Below are 17,535 nucleotides of genomic sequence, written 5' to 3' on the forward strand. Positions count from 1 at the left end.
CATTATTTACAAAATAGTAAAAAATGGAAATAGGCTGTGCTGAACATCAATTTTTAAACATAAGTTTGTGATTTTTATTGTAATTTTAAATAAAGTATTTTTATGTCCTTTCAAATTTAAATTAATTTTGAAATATGTATATCACATTATGAGAAACTAATCCTAAGCAAAATTTGTAAAAACAAGGCAAACAAAAAACATATAAAAATCTACAAGTGTGGAATAAACGTATTTTTGGAGTAAAAAAATATTAGAGTGCTATTTTGATATTTCTTATAATTTTTTAAAATAATAATTAAAAAAAATGCGGACTTATAATTTTTACTTAATTTTTTTTTAAAGTGTATCCGCATGTGGATCACCTAAAATAGACCATCTACGATATCTTTTGGATTAGTTGCATGTCGCGATCGAATTTATAACGCCGGGCAGGTTACGATTGCCGACTTATGATAACCGTTATACATTCATGCCGTTCTAAATATGTAGCAGAAACGCGTCTTATACATCGCTGGCGATCCCGCGTCCGCAAACACGTGTCGTTGAGAGGTTTCTCTCCAACACAAGCGTACATTCTTTTACTACAACTACAAATCTAAACCGTAGAAGCAAGGTATATCAAACATCCCAACCCGAATCTGTCACTTACCCATCTGGCGGTTGAGATGTTAATGCGGGAAATTTGACGGTAGATATGGACCTTGTAAGATTTTATTTACATATTTAATTTTATTTGGGATGGTTTACCAACCTCTTCATGAAGTAAGAAGACACTAACACCGGCGTGGGGGCGGCGAGGAGTCGAAGCGCTTCACCAAAAATGGATTCCTCCGCCGATCGCGCCGAGGATAAGAGATCTGAAGGCGAGCGATCTACCGAGTACGCCCCCTACCCCACGCTCACCGCTGAGGACGTCGCGCCTCCGCCTCCGCCCTCGGTCGTGGTTGATCCTCGCGATGCCACCTCCATGCCGGCGGAGTCTAATCCCTATATCACCTCTTCTCCTGTTAGCAAGAGTATGCGTAGACTTGTTCTCCTTGCACGGGCCTGTGTTTTTTTTTTTTTTGTTCCTTTTATCCAGCTTCTTCCTTGTTTAATCCGCACCATTGGACTTATTTGGGGGTTGGTTTCTAATACCGAAATTTTTTATTCTTTCGGTTGGGATTAATAGGTACGATGGATACAGTGAGGGAAGCTCTCGGGAATTTTGGGAAGAGGGTCAGCGACGCAGCGAAGAAGACTGAGGGCCTCGCTGGGGATGTTTGGCAGCACTGTGAGTGCATCATCTATCTTGATTATGTGTAAAAGATGCATTTTTATGGTTTGCAGCAATTGTTAAGTTATATCTTACTTGCCTTTTGGTATTTACTTAGATTGAGTGAAGATCTAATTTTTCTCTTGGCAAATTTTTGCCCGGTGGAACCGAATCCTCTGACATATCGTCAAGTCAAGGTCACTCCTGATCTTATCTTCTTTGTCTTCGCAGTGAGTTCATCCCCATAAACTCTCCCTTAGACCATCTCCAACCCATAACACGTTAGTACCAAACACTATTTCAGCTCCAACCCACCCACATCATATCACACCAAAAAGGAATATTCTTATAATCAATATCACGGTGAAGATCAATAATCTCATAATCCTATGAATATTTTCAGATAATTTCATAATTATTTTAGCGGAATGGGGAGTGATCTTCCCGAATATTAGTATTATAATATTATTGAAGTCATTTTAAGTTTATGTGTGCTTTCTTAGTATCGTTTTTATTTGTTTTTGTTTGTTACGTTTAGTTACTCATGTTTTTAAGTTTATATTAGTAATATTTTGATTTAGTGTTGTTATTATTTTTATTTTGTATGCTAGAGTAATGGGTAATGTATTTTATATTTATGCATATCAAAAAGTTTAATATTTTATTGTATTTTTTTTAATGAAATTAGTGATATATTTTATAAATGTAATTATAATTAATATATATTAAATAAATAAAAAATAATAATTTTAATAAATTAAAACTATAAAAATATACATAATAAAATTTAAATATGCTACTAAATACACTTAATTTAAATTTATAATAAATAATAATTACATTTAATTACATTTAAATATCCTATAAATAAAGACAAAGAAAATAATAATTACAAATTAATTACTTTTGATTTTATTAATTATATAATAAAATTAAAAAATAAAAACCCTCTCCCACACCAAATATGGTGATGGTGTTGCACTATTCACCACACCATATTTGATGTGGAATTTGGTGTATGGATTGGAGTATTTTAGTGCTAACGTTTAATTTTTAAATGAGCTTTTTTTTAGCCAAGCTCGAGCCGAACTCGAGCTATTTAATTTTATTACGAGCCGAACTCGAGCTTAAGAACTAAAGCTCGAATCGAACTCAAGCTGAGCTCAAGCATAGGGGTAACACACCGAGCCCGAGCCCGAGCTCGAGTCTCTTACTGTTTGGCTCAACTGGACTTGTTTACAACCCTAGCTTTTGAATAGGTTTGTGAAATGAAAAAGCTGAATAAAAAAGTTTTAACCATTGTGGATACAAGATTTTAAGTTTATAGTTCAAGAGCAGTAGTGAAATTTCAAAGCTATTTTTTTTTCTTGAAATTGATGTAATATGCATGTAGCCATGCAATTACATGTTATGAATGGGACCACATAAAAATCATTTAGAGTTCTAGCTATTGGAGATGTTGCAATAGGTTTTTAGAATGTTGATGTGACATATTGGGATCATAAAAAAAAACTTTTGTAGAACTCTAACCATTGGAGATGCCCTTAAACTACAAACCTCAAACCTCACCTCTACAATGATTCAAACATTTTTATTTAGCTTTTTTGATTCTACAAAGATCTCACAAACCTTAGGGCATCTCCAATGGTTAGAGTTCTACAAAAACTTTTTTTATGATCGCAATATGCCACATCAACATTCTAAAAGCCTATTGAAACATCTCCGATAGTTAGAGCTCTAAATATTTTTTGTGTAGTCAAATTCATAACATGTAATTGCTTGACTACATGCATATTACATCAGTTTCAAGATAAAAAAGTAGCTTTGAAATTTCACTAAACTTCAAACCTTTTACCCACAATGGTTAGAATTTTTTTGTTCAACTTTCTCATTTCACAAACCTCTTTAAAAACTTTGCATTGGAGATGCTCTAATATTGGAGATGTCCTAAGGATAGCTTTAAAGTTGCCGTTGCAATCACTCTAATGTGTCAATTCGAGAAAGGTAGTGGAAGCTATAAGACTGACATGCTCTGACACATTTACATGATTTAATTCAAATCTAGTTGAAAAAATGCTGGCAGAAGCAGAAGAGACTTCATTGATGCCTCGTCTAGGCGGCATTACCTTTCATGGCTAGTACCTCCCCGCCACTTCGCAAGATGTGATAGGCATCCTCAAATCATAGTTTTGTGCCTCGGCCAAATCGCAAGATGTGGAATAATAAATGCACAATTTACCAAAATTAAAGTCAATTAACAGAGAAGAAAAGATAGATCCGGAAAGACAAAAGACCTGTTAACAAAATTAACGCATTCTATTTAACGCGGAGAGAGTGGGAAATTCATTCGTTTTAATGTAGAAGGAAAATATTATGAGCTAACAAGTTCTTTCTAAATTTATTTGTCTATGTTTCAGTTGTTCTAGTTGGTCGTGGAATGGCTTTTATTGGATCATGTTTGAACAATAATATGCATATATTTTTTTTTCTCTTATTCCAGTGAAGACGGGCCCTAGTGTCGCTAATGTAGCAATGGGAAGGGTTGGGCAGATATCCAAAGTCATAGCTGAAGGAGGTTATGAACAAGTTTTCGTACAATCTTTTGAAGTTCTTCCAGAAGAAAAACTGAAAAAGACGTATGCTTGCTACTTGTCAACATCCGCCGGCCCTGTTATGGGAGTTTTATATCTCTCAACTGCCAAACTTGCATTCTGCAGTGACAATCCTCTCTCATATAAAGTTGGAGATAAAACTGAATGGAGCTATTATAAGGTGCCCTGATCTTCTCTCTTGATTTAAGGCAGATTGTTAGTTTTTTCTGCGGAAATGACAAAGTTGCCTTTTCTTTTGTCAAACATTTTCATCAATTGATCAAGTTCACAGCATGCATTGTGAGGTCTTAAGTCCATGCCACCATATAACAATCTGTCAAAATGTTGAGAAGTGCAACCACATTAACTTGTGGCAAATGAGGAAGATTTGGCTTGTGGCTTCAGTGTGTTGGACTGATAAACAAGCATTATAAGCTTAGATGAATAATTTAGTGTTAACTGTGGGGTTAAACAATTTGGGCTGGTGGTCGGGGTTGACAAGTTAATGTTTCATCATTCTCCTATCCTCCTTGTTGTCAAAGAATACCTCTTTTTTACCAATATATGGCGCAAATGTGGTTGCCATGCCGATAGGGTTTTATTGTATCAATGGAGATGATGCATATCTCAGCTGGTACCATTTGGAACCGACTGAAAGAGCACATCACCTTGTGAATCAACCTTTGGTTTCATTTGTTGGACACAAAGTGAAGATAAAACACTATAAAAACAGTGGAAGGAGAGAGAGGGGAAGAAGCACCAATCTGTGCAACAGCAGGAACAATAAACAGTGATGCTAAAGTTGAAAATAACGTGATATATCCATATCTTGTAGCTATGGTTGTTTCGGTTTCAATTATGCTAGTTTAAGCTCAACTATTAGGAATGAAGCGAGTTAAATGTATGGACACGTGAAGAAATTAATTTCAATACTAGATATCATGGATCATGGGCGGATTGTGTGAGTATTATTTAATATGGACTTTTGAAAATTATGGGGTTGATATCATTAGGATTCTATGAGAAATAACATTTTCACACTCATATTGATATTAATTAAGTATAATCATTACTTGGGATGCTTATATGTGGTGGTGGTTACGAGCTAAATAGAAGTGAATTATAGCACACTTTGAAGCGTGTTGAGCTTTGTCTGGCATGATATTAAAATTGTTTCATCCCAATTAGAAAAGGAAAGTCCAACATAGAGTGGTAATTTAAATCTTAGTTGACTCAAGCATAGTCTCAATTCTCTAGACACCAAAATTGGCATGGAACGAGACCTCAAAGGGATTTATTTTTACTATCTATTCCAAGTTCTGGCTTAGTCTTTTAACCTATCCTCTTAATTTCATGCTGATTGTGGTAAGCGAACTAAACATCCAGTTTGGTGTGATCTTGACAAAAATGAGTTGATTTATCGAGACCTCGGGCATAACTGAGAAGTTTTACCTCCAGTAGTAAAACTGATAAAAATAAGTATGCTAAGGATCTAAACTTTTGCTGTTTCATGATATACACTGATAAACATTTGGTCTCAACTACTCTGAATTTGTTGGATCAGCAACCATTTACGATGTGAGCAGACGTAACTCATTTGCTACAATGAGTTGAAATTTAATATTTATTTTGTTTGGAGTCCTGAACAAATTAATAACTTGTGTCAAGATATCTAGAAATTGTTATCATGCATCTTGTTGGTCCATTTTGTGACATTACTATGAGTTCAGCCTGTCATTCTTAAAATACTGATTCCCCCCCCCCTTTATCATGATGCCGATACAGGTAGCAGTTCCTGTTCATCAACTAAGATCAATTACTCCTGTAACAAGCACAGCAAATGCAGGAGAAAAGTACATCCAGGTCGTGTCTGTCGACAATCATGAGTTCTGGTTCATGGGTTTTGTCAACTACGACAGTGCCGTTAAATATCTACAAGGAGCAGTGCAAAGTGGCCATTAACCAACCTTGCTGGTGTTAATGAAATCGGACTTGCACCTCGAATGATTGTCTCGATGCATGATTGTATGGTTTGAATAAGATTGCGTATTTAATTCAGCTGTTTGTATGTAGACAGTTTTCCACTTGTTGTCGTTGTGCCCCACCATGCATACGTATTTGCATCATGTATTTGTCCCAGATAGCTGAAAAGGATGGGAAGCTTTTGTCCAATTGTCATTTTATGTACGTAAATTATTAAGCCGTTCAGTTGGACTGAAGCTTGTTTGTATATAAAGTAAATCGCCAACTTTAATCAGCAAATCTTCTTCCACAATCCGTCCGTTTGCAATGGGCATTGTGATTAACACGATTCATTAACAAAATAAAACAGCACACGATGCGTTTAACAACAAATTGGAAATAATTGAAGGACAGATTGGATAAGATGATTGGGACATCCAGCGAACCGAGATGGAATTGAATTCAAGACAACAGCCGCTTCTTCGTCGTCGGCTTCAAGTCCACCACCAACCTATCGAGATCGGCGGTGGAGGAACCATCCGGACCGACAGCCTCCCTCGCCTTCCGCTTCCACTCCGCCGCCCTGCGCCTCAAGTCCTCGTCCGCCATCACCTCCCGCACGGACCGTTCCACCGCCTCCCGCGTCACCTCGCCACTAATCTCCACGCCTATACGCCACGTGGTGCACAGGAACCGGCAGTTGGTGTGCTGCTCCGCGAAGAACGGCCAGCATATCATGGGCCTGCCCTCGACCACACTCTCCAGCGTCGAGTTCCAGCCGCAATGCGACAGGAATGCTGCCGTCGCCGGGTGCGCCAAAACCCTCCGCTGGTCGCACCAACCCACCACCGAGCCCCGATCGCCCGCTTTCGCCGCCAAGTCCCCGACTATCTCCGCCGCACCGCCATCCCGCATCAGATCCGGCCGCACCGCCCACAGGAACCGGTGCCCGCTCCGCTCCAGGCCGCATGCGAACTCCGCCAGCTGCGACGTCGTGACCATCGTGATGCTACCGAAGTTGACGTAGAGGACGGAGGCGGAGGGCTGGGCGTCCAGCCACCGGAGGCACTCCGCGTCCTCCTTCCAGAGGGAGGAGGAGACGGAGGAGGATGCGAGCGGGCCTATGGCGTAGAGGTTGGGGTACTTGGAGCGGATCGCGGCGAGCACCGGATCCTCTAGGGCGGCGAAGGTGTTGAAGATGAGACCCGCGCTGCGAGCGACGTCGACGATGGCACGGCGGACGTTGAGATTGAGCAAGACGTCGGCTGGGTCGGTGGTACGGACGAAGGAAGGGAAGTCGCGGAGGCGGAGGTTTTCCAGGCCAGGGATCCAGTCGATGGGCGTGTCCAGGTAGCCGTTGATCAAGCAGTTTGCGTCTACCAAATGCTTGCAAAATTGTCAAGCGATCTCTCTCTCTCTCTCAAAAATAAATAAATAAATAAATAAATAAAAAAGTCTATATATATTTTGGAAACTAGTTATTTTGTACCTTTGAGAGGCGTGTAGCCTCTGGCGACGAGGTCCGGAAATTGTAGGTAGCTCCAGCATCCGCAAGCGCTGTGCGTGACGAAGAAGAACACGGGCACGCCGAAGTCCTCGTCGACGGTGAACCCCATCCCGCTGTCGGAGACGATGCTCGTCACCGGCGGCGTGTCGGGCGCGCGGCCGAGGTGGGCCATGAGATCCCTGAAGGGGGCCAGGCAGGTGTAGCGCACGGACGAGCACAAAGCCAGGACGTCCTGCGTCTCGTCTCGCTGGTCCGGAGGCGGTTCGGGGAGGCCGTCGGGGATGGTCTCGACGCGGAAGGATGGGCTGGCGGCGGCGTCCCAGCGGTGACCCCGGGCGCGCTCCATGCGGCGGGCGTTGTACTCCGTGAGGACGAAGGTGACGTGGAAGCCGCGGGCGAGGAGGAGGGTGGCCAGCCGCAGGAACGGGGTGATGTGGCCTTGCATCGGAAAGGGGACGAGAACGGCGTGGGGTTGTGGCTCGGCCACCGTCGGAGAAGCCATCGATTTTTAGATTCCAATCGCTACTGGCCGGCAGCGTCGTCGTTCGCTATGATTAACATTTCAGTCGAGCACTGACACGTTATCTCTCGCACAAATATCTGCTTATTAATGCCGACAACAATCGAAGCTTGACAGTTAAATGATCTTTCGAAGAGTTTTACTAAAAACGAACTCATAATTTATTTTTCAAATTGACATCTAATATTTTCTAATATCAAAATGTGGGATTGATCGACATAATAATTAATTAAAGAAGACGCAAGCTATTTGGCCAAAGATAAAAGGATCTTATTCCATCTAGAGGTAGAGAAATACTTAAGGTTTTGTTTATTTGGAGAGACAACCTTTCGAGTAAACGTTTTATTAGCAGGAAAGCCCGAAAGCCGTTCCCGTCCTGTCATGGGACATGCCAGCCGCCTCTCCTCCCTACGAACACAGTAAATTTTTATTAAGATTTAGCAAAAGTCATCTTTGTAAAATAAAATATAATCATTTTTGCCACCATCTTTATATAATAGTAAATCGGTAGATTGAACATGTCAGTACTACTGTATGAAAAGATATTTTTTCTAGCTTCATCAGAAATATCGATCCTTATTTAATTTGATAATTCTATTAGTTTTATTTGATAATTCTATCATTGACTTGATTCTATAATTATACCTTATAGTAACAACTCAGTAAGTTATTAAAAATTTTAATAAATCAGATCTATAAAAATTTCTTATTCGTTGAAAAGTGTTCACGATGAATAATTTAAAAACTTAGGATCTCATGATTATACGTCGTTTGAAAGAAAAAATCTTTATAAATTCACTAATTGTAATTGCATGGCCGGCGAGTTCAGTCAAGCCACTGGACTTAAGGAGGGGAGGAAAGTGAATAAATTTTTAGACTGATTTATTTAATATTAAAAAGAAACTGAGAAGGTGTAGGTGATGGCAAAATTGATGATCTCAAATAGCTAATAATGCGGTGTGCAGTTTTGTAAGTATGTTCTATGATCAACAACTTTTAATAATCGCTAGTGATAAATGGTTGGGAGGAGGTAAGAAAAGGAGAGGGAAGGAAATCTTAATTTAGGGTGCAAGGAAAGGAAAGATAAGAGAGGATAAATTTTAATCTTTTTTATACATGAAATGAAAGAATTTATTACATTTATATTAGAGGTGTAAGAAAGCATATATATATATAAGTGGATTAAAAAAATTATATTTTAATTTTATCTCTATTTTATTATATTAATTTTTAAAATTATTATTTTAGATATTCTTTACGATGTAACGAAAAATATTTATACCGCTCGATTTCCATCGCCCGATGCTCGCACTCCGTCGACGTTGATTGACTTTAACACCGATGTCGACTTTGACGTCGACTTCAACCCTGATTTTAACAAATGAACTATAAAATAATAGGAAGATAATAAAATATTTTCTTTAATTAAAAGAAATAAAAAAACAACTGAACTTTTATTTAATTTCTATCACACAATTATAATATTTTAAAAATAAATTCATTATAGATTTTATCAGATAAAATATATTTCAAATTTTATAATTAATTTACTTTTTGACTTGAAAGTTATTATATATTTATTTATTAAAAAAACTTCATCGACACAAACTCAGCAGGTGTGAGCTAGAAGTGTCCTGTGTGACAAACAATCACAATTATTTATTATTATTATTATTATTATTATTTACTCCACAAGAAACAATTAGGCCACGGGTCCCTAAGGATTGCCGTCCCTGCAAGACCATCTGGCTCTGAGTAGCAGTGAAAAGGATGAAGTTCTTAGTTCGGCCTTATCTCCATCACACATCAACCATCAGGCCTTTTTCTGTGCCTAGTAGGATTGATAGAGAGAAATAGAGACAGAGAAGACCGTCCAATTAATCCTCAAATTAGCTCCACAGAAATCAAGAAAATGGGGCTTGAAACTCCTCTCGAGGAATAATTTTTAGAAGATCTAATTAATGATCACAGAAAGGAAAAATGGAAAAAGCAGACTGAAGCGCGCTGATGAATCTCACAGAAGAGATGATAGGGAAACCGTCTTTTTCCTGTAAAGCAGGGCAGAGTGCGACAGGTTCTAGTACGAAGGCGAGGAAGGAGATTGATTAGGAGAAGGAAGCGTAGAATTGCCGGCAAGTGAGAGGCCGATAAGCGTACGTGTGTCGGTTGGCGTGTAATGGGAATGTGCGAGCATGATACTGACGAGTTAATATCGATCCGTGAAATTTATTGAAAGAATAAAAGTCGGTGCATGGATTAAACCAGATCGGAGCAGCGCATTGAAAGTTGGTCGCAGCGTTAAATTACATACCGCTATGCGACAGGTCGAATTATTATTAAAATGTGTACTTACTCTTTAAATACTAGCGCACGTATAAATTATATAAAATAAATATTTATAGTCAATTATTTAATATTAGTATAATTTATTTTATAACAAATTAATTTGAAATTTTTTAAAAAAGATTATTAATTATACCTAAATTATGTGGCACGAATATTTTATATCATTCCAAAAATCGATAAAATAACAAATATAGATAGATACGGATATGTTTTTTTTTCAAAAAAAATTGATAAAATACATATGAATTGATATGACTATATTGATATACAAAGAGATGATCTATAGTAAAAATGAGAGAGAGGGGGGGAAGGAGAGAACAATCAAAATTGATAAGGATTGAGACGATGAAAAGAAGTTAAAATTACTAATAAGAATTGGAATTATTTTTGATGTAAAAGAAATATTAATATAACTTAATTTTAGATTTTACAAAATCAAATTTAATAATGTAGGATAGAATATATATATATATATATATGTTTTAATTTAAAAGGAATACTTGATTTCAAAAAATAAATATTCTAAATTTTAGACAATATATTATTGTCTTAGCAAATCTTTCAATTAAAATTATATATATTTTCTAATAATACTTTGTCCCATAATAATTGAATATAAAGAAATTATTATTACTTACAATATAATTGAATGATATTTTAAAACTATACATTTTATAATGTAATCCATATACGCCAGCAACTATTCAGTGTCAGACAGAGAAAGAATGAATGGAACCTTTCAACCATAATAAAAATTATTAGGAGCGTCTATTTTTATATTTGATAAAAATGGATGGTTTTTGGAAATTAAATTCAATAACAAGACCTAGAAGAAGAACTACACAGACAAAAATAAGAAATGTGTTTCGATGGTAATGAAATAGTTGGCAAAATGAAGTATAAAGTAAATAGGATAAATTTCAAAGAGCTCCAGATTTTAAACATAAATACCCTGAATTTTGAAGTTACCAAAAGTGTGCTTCTAATAAATTGTATGTATCTTACTATCTTTTGTCCATCCACATTTATAATAATTTTAGAGAATTAGAATTAATATTCAAAATATATATATTAAATAAAAATTCATATTTTGTATGATTTTTTTTTTTGAAAACTATATGTAAGTAGTTTATATTTGGCAAATTCCAGTTTAAATTTTGTAAAATTTTATAATCGTGTCTAAGATATTTATTTCATAGCCATATATATATATAAATATAATATAATTGATTGAGAAAGTGATATATTATGAGGTAACTAGATTGATAATGTCATATACTAATATGTTAATGCCAATAACTAGTATTAAGATACACATATAATAGACAATGAATTTAATAAATATATGATAATTATTAATTTAAAAAATCAAATGATAAATTTAATTTACCCTATTACTTTTAATAAAGATAGATAAAGATCTTTTTGATAGTTGTTGAATGAATTTAAATTTTGTCCTTGGCTAGGCTTTTCAATCATAATAGCATTGGCTAGCAAAAAGGAAACATAAAATAAATTCTGTCCTAGTTATGTTTATGTGAAGCATTAGTTGATGGAGATAACAAATCAAGCTTGTTTGTCTCCATGTTGATGGAGATAAAACAAGCATTAGTTTATGTTTATGCTAATTCATCAAGATTTTCTTTTTTCAATTTATTGTATAGCTAAAAACTTTATGCAAGGAAAGAAAAACGAAAGAAATGAATTATATTTTTCATTCATTTCTAAAGAAAAACTAAAGCAATTTGTAGTGCTAATCATTAAAAACTACTAAATAGAATTATAAAAAACACAACACGTGGTGTTAGCGTTTCAACAAAGAAATGCTCGCAAGTAAATTAGCACTTCAAAAAAGAATCACTATTAATTAGTATTCCCCATTACTTTTCAACCAAAACACAATCCTTCGAGATTACTTAGAAAAATTCCAATACTTATAACTGGAGTTTCAAGTCCATGCAATACCACGTCGCATTCTATGTAGGATTCATGGGCTCGCGTTAGGCCCACTATCATAGGCAGTGAAACTTAGCAACGTTATATAAATCTGATATACTATGACAGAATTGCTAAAAATTAAATGCCATATAGAGATCTGCATATAGCTCTAAAGAATTAACATCTATATAACAGACCTATACCAAAGGTGGGGACTATGGCAGCAACAGATAGAATCCAGTTATACCAAAGGATCACCTATAAAAATGAACTCCAGGTAGTACTCTAATATCTGTTCAGGAACTGTAGTTAAAAATAAAACAATGAATTTGGCATCAAAATAACTATGTTAGACTAGTGGGTTCCAAGTTTTCAGAACTACAGTTCGCAAAACACAAAAAGAATGCCTAATCAATAATTTCACATGCTTCATACCAGATCCAGTAATAGCCTAATCATAGATGTCATACCATCAGTTAAGCTACATCCAATTATTAAGCTACCATGCATTTATGATAGGCAAGTACAATGCTACCTGCTAAGATATACACTAGGGATTTGCATCATCAATTAAAAATTCAGTAAAAAAATATGATATGTTAAAAAATAATTTTACTTTGGATATACAAAAGATACATAAATTAATAGAACATTTATTTAATAATACAGATGAAAGTGAAGTATTTAATGGACTCACCTAGCTCTCGTAGTCATGCTTTAAGTATTTTCTAACTTCAGCGGTTCCCCCATGAATGCATATTTGTTATAATATTCTTTTCATCTGAGCTGCTACTTTGCGAGGGCCAAAAAATCACTGGCAATGCCTAAAAGCATGATTAGACATTAAACTACCAAGCTTAACACTTTCTGATTCAGAAATATTAAATTGGAAGCACAGAGAAGATTTTTGTCTACACCCAAGGATCTATAGGCATCTAATAATAAGGTCAAATCGATTTTGTATTTCGTTACCTGCTTAACCATAATGTTTACCTCGAGAATCACTCATTTTCTTTGGAACTGTTTTCAATCACTTCCTGTAGCCATCTTGTTGATTGTTGGTAAATGTTTGGAAGGCCAATGTGACAATAGTTTTAGCATTCAACAAAAACATTATAAATTTATCACAAGACAAATTAGCATTAACAAATAGACAAATTTATCGTTTATAAATTGGTAAAGTTACAAGCACAGAGATATATAGCATGGAGCCATGCATCTAAATCTATGTTTTAATAGTGGAACGGTATATTAATTAAATTGTGCTAAGATTGTGCTTTCCAATCATTCATAATAGCAACAAAACCATCAACCTTTTGACAATTTATTTTTGGACCATATTTTTTCACTCATTCACTTCTTTTTGCAACAAATTGAATTTCAAGAATATCAATTGGATGACTTCTACCGTTTAAATGCCTAACGTAGGTTCCAGGATGTAGCACAGATCCAGATGGCGGACAAATGATATTTTAACGTAATGATCAGAGGTCGATTCTTATAAATTGACGATCTATGATTAACTCATCATATGTCTAACACATATACATGTACATTTACCTCCATGTATATCCGTGGGACCAACACTCCCACGGCTCTACCTCTTTCTGTTTAATGCCTAATGTAGAAGTATCTTTCACGAGACTTCTACAGATTAATGCATACGCAGATAACAATTTGACAATATATAAACTTAGCAATTAGTTAACTTTTCCTTAGTATATATACAGGACATAATCCAATTTATTATAAGCAGATAACAATTTGATGATATGTAAACTTCGTCCAAGATGATTTGCAACGGATAATCTCGAAGCGAACTCCTCCAATATTAACATAAGGATTTACTTGGTATTCACCTCAAGATGAGGTGACTAATCCAAGAATTCGGCCGTCTTTCACACATCCACTATTAAAACACTCATTTTCGGAAACACTCCGGAGGCGAAAAAATCTCGTACAAGACTCCAATACAACAAGAAGAAAAAGGAGAAGCTAATACAAACAAATCTTATAAGATTTACAACATTAAAACTCTAGCTTGCTCCTTCTTACTTATCCACCTCTTGATCAACTTGGAAATGCAAAAACACTTTCTTCTAAGTCTTCAAGAACTCTGGTGGGGAGTTGGAGAGAATCGATGAAGAAGAATGAAGATGTGAGGAGAAGAAGTCTTCCTGTTTGAAGCCATCAAAGCGCTTTTACCTTCAACCTGCGCCAACAGTCATATTCCAATCGATCGGCTAATCAATTGGGGCATCTAGATCGATCAGCTGATCGATCTAAATGGCTTCTATGTTCTCGAGAAAAGTCCCAAAATCGATTGACCAATCGATTCCCGCTGCCTCGTAATATCGTGAGAAAACCTTCCCCAATCGATCGACTGATCAATTGGAATGTCCCAATCGAGAGCACACTGTGCTCTCTTACGAAGTGCCTCAATTGATCATCTGATCGATGGAGCTCTGGCTGAATCGATCGATTGATCAATTCACCTTCTCTCTTCGCGATGACACTCCCAGCCCTAACTTAAGTCTAAGGTATCCTTGCCCAACATCCGGTCAACCGTGACCTGTTGGGACTTCCTCATATCTAGCATCCAATCAACCTTAATCTGCTGGGACTTTGTCACCAAGTGTTGGGTCAATCCTTTAACCCACTTGAACTTACGACCTCATGCCAAGTGTTCGGTCTTCCATGACTCACTTGAACTTCCCAATACCAGATGTCCAGTCAATCTTAACTCACATGGATTTATCTTCTCGTGCCAAGTGTCTGGTCCTCCATGACCCACTTGAACTTCCAAACAGCAAGTGTCCGGTCAACCTTGACCCACCTGAATTTCTACTGTCTGGCTTCACTCACCAGGACTTCTCACCACCTGACTTCACTGACCAGGATTTTCTCACTGCTTAGCTTCACTCATTAGAGTTTTTCACCTGACTTCACTCACTAGGATTTCGACACTGCCTAACTTCACTCACTAAGGCTTTTCACTTAGCTTCACTCACCAGGACTTTCCTAATTGTCTGACTTCACTCATCAGGACTTTCCTAATTGCCTGACTTCACTCACCAGAACTTTCATCTGCCTAACTTCACTCACTAGGGCTTTCCAACGACCTAGCTTCACTCACCAGGACTTTCCAGTTGCCTAACTTCACTACCAGGACTTTCACACTAAATGTTTAGTCAACACTGACCCACTTGAATTTTCTTCTTATTTCAACCTTCCCGTTGGTTTTGTCATTGCCTAACCTCCAGTTAGGACTTCTCAGTTAAGTATCCGATCAACCTTTGACTGTCAATATCCCGTATGGACAATTGCACCTACAATCTCCATACATTGTCAAACATCAAGACTCAAGATTAAACCAACTCAAACTTAGTCAACCTGATCAACCTTGACTAAGAGAAAATTGCACCAACACGAATAGGTTCCAACAAGGTTACCCATAACCATTCAATCCAGCAGCTAAGCAAGTTTTTGGTTCCCTTCCTACCAGGGTAGGCTCTTCTCTGAAAACTCGGTACATCACTATAGGGCAAATGTGTGGGTCTGCAGTTCTACTAGGAACCATAATTATCCAATATATGGCAAACCCTGTTCTTGTTTCGATATAAAGTTTCCAGCATGGGCGTCCGTGATACAAATTTAGCACACAACCATGCACCACAGCTTTCTACTAAAACTGAGAGACTAAATCTATCAGACAGCGCTACTGCATCCATAGTTCTTGCACCTTCAAGAAGCCCTTATTCACGTCTACATTTGTCTTCATGTGTCAACTTTTCAATCCCAATTAACGATGAGAAATTAAATGCCAGGAAGACCACTACAAACTAGGTGGTCCACTATCACTCAACTGAGACAAACAGCAACAAATTTGTTAAAAGAATAAATTAGCAACGACTAGTAAATACCAACCCTCTTAAAATAGCTCTTCAATTTACTAGCAAAATTTAAAGCTACAAGCAAAGAGATGCATATATTTTGCCAATAACCATGCATCTACAGTTAAGATATAAACAAGGAGAAACTAAATATATCGAAAGCAAGCGGACAACCCTATCTTGAATATATGCATCAGAAAGAAGACTTCATCCACTTCTATGTCATTTAACTGATATAATAAGCAAGCAAATTGTTTAGGAACCAATAGACAGAAAATCCCTTAAACTAAGTTTTTTAAATAAGTATGCTTAGAGTTACAAGCATAGAGATATGAAGGATTTGGCATACAACCATGCGTCTACATATAGCAAGGCGAAGCTAAATATATCAAACAGGACGACTACATCTGGTATTATTTACATAACTCGGATCTAAGTGTAAGATTCATATATTAATGGTGAGGGGATAAACAAGCTTCCATGAGATCCTATCGAACACTTACAAATCCTTGCAGCACAAGAAATTCACCGTTGACTTTATCTCCGTTGAAAAGAGGCGTTCCGGCCGATTCACGAACTTGCAGTTAGGGCAAGACAAAGCCGCCTTGCTCATCATCACCAGCATGTGACAGCGCGCACAGACCGCCGCCACCATCTCCTGGGCATCGGAGACAGGAGAAACCCAAGACAAGGGGGTTCCTTCCCCGTCGCACGGCGATTTGGAGCACGCATGGTCCGTCTTGGCCTTCTCTTGAAGCAGCGCCGATACCCTAATTGGTGGTGGCTCGCGGCAGGCCAGGTTGAGCTCGAGATCGAGGCTCAACGCCGAGCGCAGCGGCGGATCCAAGCCCAGCCGAGGATCCGTCGACGTCCGACGGTGAGTCTTCGTGTTGTAGAAGTGGATTCGGCCGGACTGCAAAATAAACGCAGCCAGTGTTTCTCTGCGGTTATTTAGATTTTAGAATTCAATTTTTTTTGTTTTTTTTTAAAAAAAGGCCGTTTGCCTATAAAACATTCCATCATCAATACTTTTACAACATAATGCTACACTTTTGCTTTTAACCATAAAAGCTCTCTAATTTTGAGAAATCGCAAAAATTGCCAGCATGCCCTGGTTTTGAAATCTTTATGCATCATTAAAAAAAAAACAGATTAAGACACAACGTACAGAAATAAATATCACGAAGAAAACACTTAATTGATTTTTTTTGTTTTCATTTTAGTTGTCACCTTGATATCAAGACACTGTTGCCAATCCATAGGCAAAGGAGCATCAAGATTAAGCTCAATCTCTTCTTTTTTCCCTGATTTCATCTCTTTGGTGAGCCGTTCTTCTTCCTCTTCTCCATCATTCTTGTTCTTCCTCTTTTTTGACAGCAAATTTTCAACTTTAGGACAAGGCCTTTTCTTCTCCTCGAGAGGACGGGCTGCTTGCAAGGACACCATGAATGGAGGAGGAGATTGAGTCAATTCTTGAGCACCAAACTCTCTTTTTCTTCTGTGACTTGCAGGGACTTTAAACT

General features: G+C 37.2%; 3 protein-coding genes and 1 non-coding gene across 4 annotated transcripts; 1 reads left to right on the forward strand and 3 right to left on the reverse strand.

Annotated features, from left to right (window-relative positions):
• The first annotated feature begins 757 nt into the window (after nucleotides 1–757).
• On the forward strand, nucleotides 758–5,991 carry LOC122014967 (GEM-like protein 1). Its single transcript, XM_042571538.1, has 4 exons — nucleotides 758–1,016; nucleotides 1,172–1,273; nucleotides 3,756–4,027; nucleotides 5,632–5,991. Exons 1-4 carry the CDS (start codon nucleotides 821–823, stop codon nucleotides 5,806–5,808), a joined length of 747 nt encoding a protein of 248 aa, XP_042427472.1. The 5' UTR covers nucleotides 758–820; the 3' UTR covers nucleotides 5,809–5,991.
• On the reverse strand, nucleotides 5,627–7,980 carry LOC122014966 ((R)-mandelonitrile beta-glucosyltransferase-like). Its single transcript, XM_042571537.1, has 2 exons — nucleotides 7,298–7,980; nucleotides 5,627–7,184 (listed from the first exon to the last, which is right to left on the reverse strand). Exons 1-2 carry the CDS (start codon nucleotides 7,815–7,817, stop codon nucleotides 6,271–6,273), a joined length of 1,434 nt encoding a protein of 477 aa, XP_042427471.1. The 5' UTR covers nucleotides 7,818–7,980; the 3' UTR covers nucleotides 5,627–6,270.
• Nucleotides 7,981–8,126: 146 nt separating this feature from the next.
• On the reverse strand, nucleotides 8,127–8,253 carry LOC122018337. The gene has a single exon (XR_006121749.1). It is a non-coding gene; the product is annotated as a U6atac minor spliceosomal RNA (small nuclear RNA).
• Nucleotides 8,254–12,007: 3,754 nt separating this feature from the next.
• Nucleotides 12,008–17,535, reverse strand: LOC122014240. Its single transcript, XM_042570413.1, has 3 exons — nucleotides 17,243–17,535; nucleotides 16,516–16,925; nucleotides 12,008–12,943 (listed from the first exon to the last, which is right to left on the reverse strand). Exons 1-3 carry the CDS (start codon nucleotides 17,456–17,458, stop codon nucleotides 12,931–12,933), a joined length of 639 nt encoding a protein of 212 aa, XP_042426347.1. The 5' UTR covers nucleotides 17,459–17,535; the 3' UTR covers nucleotides 12,008–12,930.

Source organism: Zingiber officinale, chromosome 8B (genome assembly GCF_018446385.1).
Source record: "Zingiber officinale cultivar Zhangliang chromosome 8B, Zo_v1.1, whole genome shotgun sequence".
In the NCBI taxonomy this organism is placed as follows: domain Eukaryota; kingdom Viridiplantae; phylum Streptophyta; class Magnoliopsida; order Zingiberales; family Zingiberaceae; genus Zingiber; species Zingiber officinale.